Below are 14565 nucleotides of genomic sequence, written 5' to 3'. Positions count from 1 at the left end.
AGCCTGGACATGGGCAGAAAGGACACATCCCTGACCTCACAGAGCAGCCAAAACACACGCCTGTGAAAAGCACTTGGTAGCAATTTCAGACAGTAAATAATAAAGAGATAAAAATAGGTCATGGGACATTAAATGTTTATGGGAATTTAAGGGTGGGAGCTATTATTGTGAGTTAGGGTAACAGCTGTACAAAGTAGGAATCGTAGTTATGAACTTCAGAAATTGCGCCTGCGGAGGGCTCGCAGTAATTTTTCGACACCGGGAAATGTGAGAGATTCCAAAGAATGCTCCACCTCAAATTCCTCTAAAACCAACTCCTCAAGAATGGCAGTCCTCAGAAACCTCAACCGCCGTGAAGCGACAGCTGCCGGAACCGGTGTGGCCAGCTTGGGGTTGCGATACGGAGACTGTTTGCGTGACACCCCCCTCCACCTCCGGCCTCCTCCCGCCGCGTGGTTGCCGTGGCAACGGAAGAGAGCCGGCGACCTGGGTTCCGGAAGCCCGAGTGCTAGAGCGTGGAAGCTACCCTGGTCCAAGGATGCTGAGTCCCGAGCGCCTAGCCCTACCGGACTACGAGTATTTGGGTAGGAGTTCCTTCAGTTTCGCAGAAGGAAAGAAGTGCCGACGATTAGGCCCGGGTCTGGGGAGGAGGAGGGGAGGGGGCTGAGTGGGAACGGGGGTTCAGGGGGAATAGGGAGGGGCCAGGAAGGGCGGGGTAGGGGGGGCGGGCATTCCGGGGCCTAGAAGTGCAAAGCCGAGCTTGGGGGAAAACAGCGTTGGGGGTCAAAGGGCGTCTGAGGTGTACGGGCTCAGGCAATGTGGATTGTGTTCGAAGTGGGATAGGTTGGAGCTGAGAATTTGGGGGCCCTTTTGGAATATTATAGATCATGCTGGTGGTGGAGTAACCTTGGAACCCGAAGTGCCAAATCAGTCATTCTGTGAACCATCATTTCCCCTTACAGCGGCCACTAACATGTTTGAGCATTTCTTTTATATTAGGCACAATGCCAAGCATTTTATGTGCACTTTAAAAATTGATCGTCACAACAGCCCTAGGAGGAAATAATGTGTTTTTCGTCCATTTTGAAGACGGAGAAGCCGAGGCTGAAGAGGTGACTTGGATGAATAAGGCCACACAGCTAGAAAATGGTAGAGCTGGAATCAGGAGCTAACCTGCCCATTCCAGAGCTTGAGTTCTTGACCATTGAGGCAGTAGCTGTAGTACTTTATTGAGCACCTTCGATGTGTAAGGCCTTTGCTGGGTGAAGAGAGGATGTATATGTGTGTGTATATATATATATACGTACAACTATGCACATACATTTAAAAACAATCACAGACTTTATTTTTTTAGAGGAATTTTAAGTTTACATAAGATCGAGCAGCTATCATAGAGCTGTTCCCATCTACTCTCTACCGCTCACTCAGTTTCCCCTATGATTAACACCTGCCATTAAGGTAGTACATTTCTTACAACTGATGAATCAATATTGATACATTGTTATTAACAAAGTCCATGCTTTACATTAGGGATCACTCTTTGTGTTGTACAATTCTATGGGTTTTGAATTCTCCATGTCATGTACCTGCCATTATAGTATCATGCAGAGTAGCTTCACTGCCCTAAAAATCCTCTGCGCTCTACCCATTCATCCTTCCTCCTGCCCCCTAACCCTTGGCATCCACTGATCCTTTTTACTGTCTGTGAAGTTTTACTTTTCCAGAATGTCATACAGTTGGAGTCATATAGGATGTAGCCTTTTCAGACTGGCTTGTTTACTTAGCAGTATGCATTTCAGGCCCTCCATGTCTTTTCCTGGCTTGATAGCCCATTTCTTTTTATCACTGAATGACATTTAATAGTTTGGATCCACTATAACATTTTTTTAAAATGAAAAACAATTCTAGTTTAAATTTTTTAATGGGTACTACGGAAATTGGATTAAAAATATAGAGAAGTTTATGGTGAAATCTCCTCCCCCTCCCTTCCCTCATCTGCCAGTTTTTCTCCACCCTTAGCACTACAGAAGTAACCACTATTACTGGTTTCCTGTGTATCCTTCCAGATTCATTTATTATGTACATAAGGGAGAGTATAGTGCACACTTTTCTCATTTAATAGATCTTAGAGTGAGATGTCAGTCTTAGAAAGCTTCCTTCTTTAAAAAAATTTTTTTAGCTACATAGTATTTAAATAATTTAACCAATTCTCTATTGGTAGACAGGTTATTTTTAGCCTTTTGCTATCACTAAAAATACCCCACTGAATAACATGCAATTTCATTCCTTTACTAGTATATCTGCAAAGACAAATTTGAGAAAGTAGAATTGGTAGGTCAGGGGAATATGCATTTTTAAATATTGTTGGATATTACCAAATTGCCCTCCGTAGAGGTTGTACCATTTTACATTGCCACCAGCAATGTAAGAATGTGTCTCCCCATAGTCTTTTCAACAAAATATGTCAAATTTTTGAGTGATTTCAACCTATTAAGTGGCAATTAGTCCCATGCTAGATTTAAAGTACATTTCTTTTGTGCAACTGAGCATCTTTTTACCAAGTTTAAGGGCTATTTGGTTTTCTAAATCTATATCTATGGAAAGAGGTATATATATATGTAGTAATAAAGCTATATATGTGGTAAGATATATATATATATACACCCACATATACACACACACACACATATGTGGAGATCTATATGTGGATATATATATATACACACATATATGCATATACATGTATGTGGGTATATATATATGTGCTCATATGTATATGTAGAGAGAGATTAATTGACTACATCCATTAATTAGTCAAAAGGGCATAGTTATATCACAGATAACTTCATATCAGATGAATAATAGCAATGTCTAGCAAACAACCTTTGCAAAAGATTTTATTTACTCCATTACTCAGTGAATCTATAAAATATTTGAAAATTCTAGTCCATTGTTCAGTCTCTTGGGTGTTTGTTGTTTAAGTAATGTACCTCAGAGTCTTGGCATGTTTAATACACTACTGCTTTGGTAATAGAAGTTGGTGGTCCCTCCGTAGTGGCTTTTTAAGGAAGACTAATTCAGTGGCAATGCTGATCATGAATCTACAAAGAAAATAGGAGTCTCAAGTTGATTCAAAAAGCTTCAATGTCCACCTATCCACCTAACATCTGAGCTCTGGGCAAGTGCTTCTTCAGGTTCTGTTGCACATTTAAGTCTCTTAAGCCCTTGTCCCATTCAGCATCTGGACAGTCATGGTGCCCTAAACAGGGTCATACTACTCACTGGCTTCCTCATGGTTCATCAACTCATACAACTCTGCGGAAATGCATTTGTCTTTGGCTGAGAACAACCCCTATCCATTACAGTTTGGTCATTTTTACAGGGATGCTGTTTTGAAGTATTCACCCTCAATCTAAGGACCATTGAAAACCACTCTTTATAGATTAATTTAAGAAAATATTTCCTGGTTTTCAAAATTTAAACACCTCAGAGGATTTATCTTTTCTTTTTTTTTCTTTTATAAATTACAAAGTCACTTGCATGTGTAGGCCTAGAGAAGAAAATACATATAGAGGAAAGAAAATTGCAGGAACAGAAACAGAAAAGCCAAAGCTAAGTACCCCCTTAGTATGTGTGTCAGAAGACCTCTTTTTAGTATTATGGTAGAAATTATAGGAATATCTATTCGATGAATATCTATAGATTTCCCTTTCTGTCTGCTAGCCAGGCCTTATATTTGACTTTTTGACTATTAGTAAAGAAAACAATCTTTTGTCAATTGGGTAAACAGATCCACCCCCCCCCCCGCCCCCCGACTTTGTGGATTAGGAACCTGTAATCATACTCTGAAATGGCTTAGGATCTTCAGATCATCATTACAGAGTCAGCTCAGTGATGTTCATGCCTGCAGTCATCAGAATGTAATGATAGAAATTGTGTCAATGCCGAGGGCTGAATAGGGAGAGGAGAGTCTGGTAAGGAGATGAAATAAGTATTGAACCCTTGAAAGATTTCCAGCCTTATGAAATCTACTTATTGGAAGCTTCTGCCAGAGGCTGAGGTGTGTTTATGTATCTGGTTGGGTGTGGAAAGCTCTCTAGAGCCGAAGGGCAGCCTGTTCTGGTCCCAGGTTTGCAAAACACACCACCTACGTGCTGACCTGAGTATAAGCACGAGGGTGTGAGGTTTATTTTTGACTCCACCTAATTTGGTGAGGTGCATGCTTTCACTCAGGCTCCAAGTTACCTCTTCTGTTTCCATGGAAACTGCTTATTCTCACTAAGTTTGGTATTAGGTTGACATAATAGATAACTTTAGGAAATCAGAGATGGTCTTTCTCCTTTGGAGGCTACACTCTTTGAGGAATTACAGTAAATTGGATAGTTTTTTTAAGCTGTAATTTTTAAGCATTTTATATATGCTTAGCACTGTGCCTTATCTGATTTGTTCTTCACAACTGCTACACAAAGTAGGTATCGTTAGTCTCATTTGGTAGTTATTAATATCATCTCATTTTACAAATAAGGAAATTAAGCTTAGAAAGGCTAATTAATTTGTACGAAGTCACATAGGTGATGATGTGTAGCAACGCCAGGATTCAAAACCATAGCCTGTTTTGCCCTCTCTACCAAGAAGATACAAATAGACAGACCGGAATGCTTATTTACCCACAAAGGGCAGTGATCCTTGCTTCCTTATTAGAAATGGAGCTCTTACACTGTTCATTAGTTGCAAGTAAGTTTCCTGAGAACAGGAATTGTATTTTACTTATCATTGTATACCTTCCTTTTACAATGACACACTTAACACAGAAAGATATGTTAAATCAAATGTGAATAATCTAATTTTAGGGTACAGGTACCCCAAATGTGAGCAGCTAACAGTAACAATTAAGACTTATTTAGGCACTAAAAAAAAAAAAAAAAGAATTAAGCTCTTACTATGTACCAGGTAACATTTTTTTTTAAAAGATTTTATTTATTTATTTGACAGAGAGAGAGAGAGAGAGAGAGAGAGATCACAAGTAGGCAGAGAGGCAGGCAGAGAGAGGGGGAAGCAGGCTCACTGCTGAGCAGAGAGCCCAATGCGGGGCTCGATCCCAGGACCCTGAGATCATGACCTGAGCCGAAGGCAGAGGCTCAACCCACTGAGCCACCCAGGCGCCCCACCAGGTAACATTTTAAGTGTTTTACATATATTAATGCACATGATGGTAACATTTTTTTTTTAGATTTTTATTTATTTATTTGACAGAGAGAGACAGCAAGAGAGGGAACACAAGAAGGGGGAGTGAGAGAGGGAGAAGCAGGCTTCCCGCTGAGCAGGAAGCCTGATGCTGGGCTCAATCCCATGACACCAAGATCATGACTAGAGCCAAAACCAAGAGTTAGATGCAAAACCTTCTGAGCCACCAAGGCGCCCCAACCATTTTAACTGTTACCTCCATTTGACAGATGAGGAAACAGCAGCATAAAGATATTTAAAAAGTAGTTAGTAATCAGGAAGGCAGAATTCTAATGCAGCAATCTGACGCCACAGAGTCCATACTGTAAAACTCCATGCTGTCAATACCTTGAGCAACTCCAAAATTGAGGCTCCCTATCGCATAGACCTATGCATGGATCCAGGAGAAAGTTCAAGGGAGTCCAAAGGCTTAATTTAACATTTCTGCCAGGAGGGGGCATCCTAAGATGGATGGATCAGAGAATAGTAAAATTCCAGTTCCCTCTTGCTACTGGACTCCTCTTGCAGTGGCAGGCAATGAAGAACATAACTTACAAAAATAAACCATTTGGGAGAGTTTTATTGACAGTACTCTATGTAGTTTGGGTAGCTGTGTGATTTTGAAGAAGTTACTTAACCTCTCTGTGCTTTAGTTTCCTTATGGACAAAATGTGGATAATAATAGTACTTATTCTACATGTAAACTTTTAGAGCAATGCTTGACAGCTGCATTGTGTCTACATTGTGAAAGGAGAGTACAAAGATGAGTTAGGTATCTTTTAGAGCACCTGGGGTAGGTGCTCAATAAATATTAATTTTATAACTATACTTTTAAATTTTTTTTAAAAGATTTTGTTTGTTTATTTGAGAGAGAGAGAGAGAACACAGAGGGAGAGTGAGAGGGAGAAGCAGACTCCTGTTGAGCAGAGAGCCTGATGCCAGGGCTGATGGATCCCTGGACCCTGAACAGATCATGACCTGAGCTGAACAAAGGCTTAATGACTGAGCCCCCCAGGCTCCCTTCCCCTCCCCATTTCTTAAAGATACTTATTTATTTGAGAAAGAGCACAGAAGGAGAGGGAGAACTTTTTAAAAAAGTATATAATGCATCTGTGGCAGCCATCAAAATGTGTCCCTCAGATGTCCTGCTGTGGGGATAGGAGGGAGGGTAATTAACGTTCAACTCCAGCTCTGAATCTAACACCTTGTTCACACGGAGGTCACACTTCCCACAGCCTGCTTCCAGCCAATGGCTGAGTAGGACAGACCCCCTTCTATAAGATACATGACTGATTCTTGTGATGGTGACTTTGGCTTGAGGACTCCCATTGCATTGCTGTCTAAATTCTCTCTCTTTCTCTCTCTCTCTAAAGGGTCAACCCTGCATTGTGGTCTATCAGCAATCGCAGCCTCCTGCCGCTACCCCCACCCCAACCGTTGCCCCATGGGATTTCCCCCCAAATATATCTCTTGCATGTCTGATCCTGTCTTGGTGTCTGCTTCTCAGAGTCACTGGACTAAAACAACATCCAACAATCACTGATAAAGTCCCTTCCAGCCTTGAGGTTAATATCATTTCTTCAAGCCTTGGCAGAGCTTCTGACATAGGACTTTTTCTATGAAGACGACTTTTAAGTGTTACTAATCTTATTTTTTGTATTTGCTGATATCAAACCATATGATATTTACTTCTCTTACTGCCAGACACTTTTAAGATCATTTATCTATTTATTTATTTGTTTTTGGATGAATCCCGATGAGAAAACTTATTTTTGTTTGAATATAATTAGTGAAACTTCCAAACCCAACCGTATGCTAGGAAACATTGCTATTTACCATAAGTTAGCAGAAATACCCTTAGGACTTTAAAGTGCTTGGTTTGTTGCAGAAAAGAAATGAAATAAAACATTATAGATGTTACACTGATTTCCTGAATCTTTGGAAACTAGGTTTATAATATATAAAACTGGTCACTTTAAAATAGTAATGAGCATATTTACAAGAGCATTTCTTCTTCCACCACTTCTCGTTCTTTTCCTTTCTTCTGAATTGTTCTTTCTTTCCTAAATACCCTCTATATAGCCAGACATGAATATAAAGTGTCTCCCCTGGGAAACTTAAAGCCACGCAGAGGAGATGGGATATATTCACAAATGACAGTAACACAAAGTGACCGTGTAGGCAGTGTCATTATAGAGCAGGTGAATCGGATGCGTGCCGCAGTCTTGGTGCTTTCCCTGCTTGGCTGGCAGCTTCTCAGCATGGCAGGGCAGCAGTTTCCTAGGCAGCCCAGTTCTGGGATGTGCCTTTGGGCGTTGTTCCTGGAAGTTCAGCCTAGGCTCTGTTTCCTCTACCTTTCCAAGGATTCTGTAAGCTACTTAATAGATGTAATAAATATACTTTCATTGGGGGGGAAAAAGAGCAAGTGATATTTTCACTGGGGAAAAAAAGAGGGCAAGTGAATTCTACGGCATGTTGTTCTGTACCCTCACCCACTCCCATTTCTTCAAGGTAACTAAGTTGTAGATGATTTCTGTATTATTCTAGAGTTTTAAAATGGTTCTGTAGATTTATGACTTCATCCTTTATGTATTTAAGCAATATTAGAATTTTTCCTCCAACTGCTGTCCAAAAGTTGGACTTCACTTTTATCCACACAAATACCATGTTTGCTAAGTGAGTAATGTTAGGAGGCTGAGTCGGTAAAGTTTTAAAAAATAATAATAGTAGATCAGAAGAGACTAATGATCCATTAGCTTATTGCTAGTCGTCTTCCTGTTCATATCCTTCTTAGCACTTATCACAGTTATCTTGTTTATCTATTCGTATCCTTCGTTACTGTCTGTTTCTTACTAGAAAGTAAGCCACAAAGGCAGGTCTATTCTCTCAGTATTTCCAAAATCCAGCACACTGTTTGGCTCAAATTAAGTGCTCAGTTGTTAAATGAATGGTCTGCTTTAAGTAGCAGAATAATTTTTTTTCTTAGAAAGGGAGAGAAAAATCCACTTCAACAAATAATTACTGAATTCCTGCTATGGAGAGACGATAGACTTTTTTTTCCCCTCCTTCCATGGATGGGGAAAAAAAAAGAGGAACACTGATTAAAATCTGCCCTGGATTCTTCTGATTTTAAACTCTAATTATACCTAAGGATAGTTTCCTGCTTGATGCCATAGTTTCAATTTTTTTGGTTACATAACAATAAGATTTAACCCATTTTTAAAAAGTGGTGTTTTAAGAAGGAAGGACATTTTGTACACTTTTGGGGCATCTCCAGGAGATCCTGTCCTATAGTTGGACAGGGTAATATGCTTTGATTAAGACTGGAATTACCCTTGCAAACTAATCTCTGGGTTCTCTGAGTTGGGATTGCCCTTGTACCACTTCCCCAGGGGCCTTAGGAAATAGCTCATTCTATGATTGGAATTTCAAGTCAAAACACATTTATCTGAGCAGAATTTTAATGATTTATCAAAGAGAGGAGGGATTTTCCCAAACACATCTGAACTTACCAAATTACTGATCCCATTAGCTATGTTTTCTCTTAAGCACCTTTCTTTGAACAAAGCAATTACTGCTGAAATCATCAAATGTATTTTTCATAAAAGCTTTTGACTAAGTTTTGTTTGATTAGCAGGAACCCAGTAAAAGTAAATATTGTTTGAGAAGGCACTTTCAGAGCTCTTTCTTTTTCTTCATTGAATTAGCTTTTTAAAAGCACTATTCTTTGGAGAGTAAGAGCCTTTTTCCAGCTGTCCTATTGTGTAGCTCAAGGTCTTGTTAATACTATTATCTGGCCCTGAGATTACAGGTAATTGTGATAAAACACAAGCTTCAGTTTCTGTAATCTCAGACAGAAATCTGTTTGTGCCCAGGTCTTCATATCAGGTGTTTGTTAAATTCAGACTTCTCTCACCTGGGATAGCCCCACTGGCCCCCAGTAAACAGAGGTATCTGGCAGGGACAGGGCTGCACTGAGGCTATTGCCTTTTTTTTTTTAATCGGGTGGCAGAACTCCTCCTGTGACCAACTTACACACAACGCGTGCTAAATGGGAAAATTACGTATTTTAAAATAGGCATGTTTGAAACAATAACACTTTTGAATGTGAAATGTACCAAAGGCCACATGTCTTTGGCTTTGCTTGTCAAATGGAGAGACTGCCAGAACCACTCGGCTCCATGGTTCTCATGCCCCAAAGTCCTGCAAATTGACACGTAAGTAGACAACACACAAAGAAGCTCAGCCCATGAGAAAGTGAGTTTGGGCGCTTGGGCTGGCCTCCTTTCTCTCTGTGTGGAGTTTTTTCCAGCTTCCCTTCTTCTGTCCCATCTTAGTTTCTCAGAAAGGAGAGATTAAATGTGTCTGGAATTTCAGCATGTTAACTGCACAGGCAACATGAGGCTAGCACTCAGGCCACTGTTCAGCCTGTCATATGGAAGGAATTGCCTTTCAGGGGAGATTATAATTGTGTATGTAGCCACACAAATGCACATTCTGCCTGGAGGAAAATGCACAGAAGAGGAGGCCTCATGCTGCCACTCAGGTCTCTTTGTAGAGGGCTGCATAAGAAGCCCTCACATGGTGGAGTCAACTCTTTTGGGCTTAATGAGTCATCTTTTTTGTGTGATGCCTACTTCAAAAAAAAAAAAAAAAAGGAAGAAGAAGAAATGCACTTTTCCCAAAGTAGGTTGCTTTTAATGGCCCTGCAGCTTTGTCTAAGAGTTTTGTACATTCCTGATGACATCATTTACAATGCTAGTGCACAGACAGTAAACAAAAAATAATTTAGCTTTCGGGCATTTAGACAAACCTTAAATAATTCAATTTAGAGAAATGATAATAAGCTTTATAAACAGCATACACATGAGCTTAAACAACAAGCATGACCCGAATCCTTTTTGGAATGTGATGTGTTGAAAGATGGCTATAGAGAAAACTAGAAGCTTGACACTTTTGAATTATGTGCAGTTCAAACTTGAATCCATGGTCTAGTGTCAATCCCAAGCAGTATGTTCTAGTTAGTGGATAAAATACAGGCTACCATGTGCGTAAGTCATCAAGCTCCTTGGGACATAGCATTTTCCCTATGAGAAAGGAAAAAGTAATATTACCACCTACCTCACAGGAATGTTAGAAGATTGAGAAGATAAACATGTGGAGCTCTTTATAAGGAAGGTATTTTGTAAATAGAAAAATACTATTATTATTCTCCTTGATCAAATTTCCCCAACAAATGGAGTTGATAAAACCTACCTCACAGGGGGCTAAGAGGATGAATTAATTAATATATATCAAGTATCCTAAAACAGTTAATGAGATCTAAAGTGGTCTTTTTTTGATAGTCTATAGGCCACCAAAGCTGATATTTAGATGCATGATTGACTTACAAAGTCCTACATGTATAGTAGGTCTTCTGCCTTGTCTTCAAAGGTTGGCTTGGTACAGCATTGTCAATCTCTAAGTAGAAGGAAATAGGTTAGGTCTTCAGGGACAATGGTCCTGCCTTTTTTCTCATCAAGGTTATGCCTATGAATAGCCTATGGAGTCTTGCTAATCTTTGTTGCTGTGTCTGGACATACAGACTGTTTTGACCTTTGCCTTTCCAGCAAATATTTGCTTGTGATTTCATATTTCTAAAGGAGACATACACTTACAAGGAAAAGAAGTGGTTGATTTTTCTCACCTTGTGAACTTTTTCTTATCACATTTCCTAGTAATTAAGAGAAAATAATTATTGTTGAAGGACCTGACATCAGGTTCTCTAAGTGGAAAGTTCTTAAACTCAGCTGAGTAATAAAAACAGCTTTGATTGTTATGTTTAGAAAAGGGACACCAAAAAGGAATTTATATCTTTTTAAAGTATTTATTTATTTACTTATTTGAGAGAGAGAAGCAGAGGGAAAGTGGAGATGGGGGGAGGGGCAGAGGGAGAGGGAGAGGGAGAGAGAAAGCAGACTCTGTGCTGAGAGTGGATCCTGATGTGGGGTTTGATCCCATGACTCTGAGATCAGACCTGAGCCAAAACTAAGAGTCAGGTGCTTAAGCAACTATGCCACCCAGGCACCCCAGGAATTTATATATATATGTAAATATATGTGTATATATATACACAAACACACACATATATATATTTAAGATTTTATTTATTTGCGAGAGAGAGAGAGAGCATGAGGAGGGTGTGGGGGTCAGAGGGAGAAGCAGACTCCCTGTTGAGCAGGGAGCCAGATGTGGGACTTGATCCTGGGACTCCAGGATCATGACCTGAGCTAAAGGCAGTCACTCAACCACTGAGCCACCCAGGCGCCCCAAGAATTTATACTTTTTAACAACAAAGTTATCACTGACATCTCTTCTTCTGTTGTTGGTATTTTCATAAGATTGGAGACACAAGATTTCCTAGGATGCCTTAGTTATAGCCATTTCCAGCCAACAGAAAGGCTAAGGGGAGGAGGGGCTCCAGGATAAACGCCTCTTAAGCAAGTAAGGCAGAAGTTAGAAACACACCTTGTGCTCACATTTCCTAGATGAGAAATTAATATAAGGCCCCTGCTAATTGCAAAGGAGCCTAGGAATTAAAGTTCAGCCAGACAATCATGTGCAAGAAGAATAGGAACACAGATTTTGGGGGATGCAAACAATAATCTGGCATACTTAGTATTTACAGTGGAGATGTCTCTCCCGCTATGAGTGAGGTGTATTTTTGGTAGCTAATTACCCTTATTCATAGGAGAATCATGGATGTCCTGGAGAAAAAGTTTTAACTTTTTCTCCCCTATCTCTACCTTTCCAAATTAGAGTGCAGAGGTATTTCATTCCCATCCCTGTTCTCTACTCATTCTTTTTTTTTTTTCTCTTAGCTCCATGTCTCTTGTCATTTATCTTATATAACCTCCCTCTTTGTAAACATTTCCAACTAATCAGAATAGTCCATTTCTATACTTTAGTGAACTCATATAACGATAGGGTTTTAGTTCTTTATAATTGTGTTGGTTGCTGGGTGTTGGTGGTAACTTCGCTGCCAATTTTTTTTTTTTTTTTGATTGGGACTTAGAGACCCATTGTAGGAACCTGAATCTTGTCTCCAGAGAGCTAGTTTTACAATAAATAAAGATATTGATCTTCTGAGACTGGGAGTGATTGGTAAAAGATTTGGGAGAACAAGGAAAAGGTGGTGCTGCAGAAACTGGGGGTGGAGAGAGTTTCAATATGGAGGGAGTGTTCAGTGGTATCAGTTGCCTCAGAGAGGTCAAACAAGATAAGAGCTGCAAAGGAGGTTGTTAGTGGCATTAGGTGAGAAGTTTCACTGGAGTAGTGTGACAGGATGCCAGATTTTCCTGGATGGCGGAGTAAATGGGAAGGGTGAAGGAGTTGAGACAATGGGTAGCCTCAGCATTCCTCCCCTCCCTCCGAAGTCTGGTTGACTGGGAAAGGGAAAGGAGAGGGGTTGATAGCAAGAGTAGAGTTTGTTGTTTTAAATTTTTTAGATGGAGAGACTTGAATATGTGTATAGGTTGAAGGAAAGGGAGCCATTAAAGAAGGAGAGAGGGAAGATCCAGGAGAAGGAAAGGATGATTTACTGCATCTGTTTTCAGAAGCGGGGATCAAGGGCAGAGATGCAAGGTTATTTTGGAGGTGGGAAACGGAGCCACATTTATCCATCAGGCATAATTGGTATTATACCTAATCAATAAACTGTTCTGAGATCTTTGAAAATACTTGAGTCGTAAAAAAAATTTATTGATCTTCAACTATGGATAAATATTTAATTATATATTTATAAAATATAATAAAAATCTCATTATTTTAATTAGTATAGGCAAACATTTTAGTGTATTTGAAGGCAATTTATAGGTAACATTTTTCACAATTACAGAAATTCCCAGTCAGGGTGGGAGTGGTCTTGAGATCATTAAGATGGTCTTAAAATGACTTTCCGAGGATTATTCAGCAATAAAAAGGAAGGAAATTCTGTCATTTGCAACAGCATGGTTGGACCTTGAGGACATTATGCTAAAATAAGGCAGAGAAAGACAAATACTATATGAACTCACTAATATGTGGAATCTCTTTTTTTTAAAGATTTTTTTTTTTTTTTTTTTGACAGAGAGAGACACCACTGGAGAGGGAACACAAGCAAGGGGAGTGGGAGAGGGAGAAGCAGGCTTCCCGCTAAGCAGGGAGGCCGATGCAGAGCTCAATCCCAGGACCCTGGGATTATACCTAGACTGAAGGCAGACACTTAACAACTGAGCCACCCAGGCACCCCTGATATGTGGAATCTAAAAATAAACTGGGTTCAGCTTATTTTTAACTGAGGGGGAAGAACGTGAATGAAATGGTGAGGGTGGGAAAAAGGTACATGCTTCCAGTTACACAATAAGTCAGTCCTGGGGATGTAATGTACAACATGGTGACTGTAGTTAATAATACTGTATTGTATATTTAAAAGTTGCTGAAAGAGCTTAAAAGTTGTCATCACAAGAAAGAAAATTTGTAATTATGTGTGGTGATGTATGTTAACTAAAATTATTGTAGTGATTATTTCATAATATATACAAACACCAAATCATTATGCTGTATACCTAAAACTATTATGTTACATGTCACTTATATCTCAATAAAAAGAAAAGGGAAAAAAAAAATCTGACTCCACAATGAATAAATGTATTTAAACAACAGATTTGGAAAGTAAGGAAGATGAAGAATTAAGCTTAGAAATAGAGTTGATATTCTTTACCTGACCACCTCTTCTTTGCCTTTGAAGTCAGGTTTTCAGCGTTTTGTCCTTAGAGTTAGAGAAACAGAAGTAAAAGACTTCGGAGAGCAAAGAAAGTTTGTTGCAGTGGGAAAGAAGGAAGGTACAAATACAAGAAATCTGGCAGCATTAGGACATTTGAAGTAAGGGCACATAATCTATTGGAGAAAAAAAGAAGCAACACAACACATTAACAGGAACAAAGTTGGCTATGGAAATTGGTGAAAGAAAAAATAAAAATGCATTGGAAAGTAATAAGTAGATGAAACAAATGAAAAAAACTAGGATAAAAATGTTAGGAGAACAGTATGTTACAAATAATGGGCAAGGAGAGGGCAGATCTAAGGAGCACATTTTTTTTTTAACTTAATGGTTTTTTTTTAATTAGCTACAAAATTTTATTGGTAAAATAGATCTAAAGAGTTTTAACAAAACACAGCAGTACCATACCTCACAAACTTCTCACCTCTGAGCCCCATTCCTCAGAAGAGAATACTTTTAGTTTTTTTCACCGTTTCTTTTGCTTTTTTCCCCGTGTGTGTATGTGTGTGTATATATATATATATATATATATTTTTTTTTTT

General features: G+C 39.3%; 1 protein-coding gene across 1 annotated transcript in view; it reads left to right on the top strand.

The window, feature by feature from the left end:
* Positions 1 to 324: 324 nt before the first annotated feature.
* The window catches only part of LOC111149449 (chromosome unknown C11orf49 homolog), a 190880-nt gene continuing 176639 nt past the window's right edge, over positions 325 to 14565 (top strand). The window contains exon 1 of the mRNA XM_022506537.1: positions 325 to 584. Coding sequence (XP_022362245.1) covers positions 325 to 584 — 260 coding nt within the window. The remainder of the gene's footprint in view (positions 585 to 14565) is intronic.

This window comes from Enhydra lutris, unplaced genomic scaffold (assembly GCF_002288905.1).
Source record: "Enhydra lutris kenyoni isolate GAN:26980312 unplaced genomic scaffold, ASM228890v2 scaffoldscaffold22, whole genome shotgun sequence".
Classification (NCBI taxonomy): domain Eukaryota; kingdom Metazoa; phylum Chordata; class Mammalia; order Carnivora; family Mustelidae; genus Enhydra; species Enhydra lutris.
Note: the sequence above shows the minus strand (reverse complement) of the source record. Positions and strands in the feature narration are given on the sequence as shown.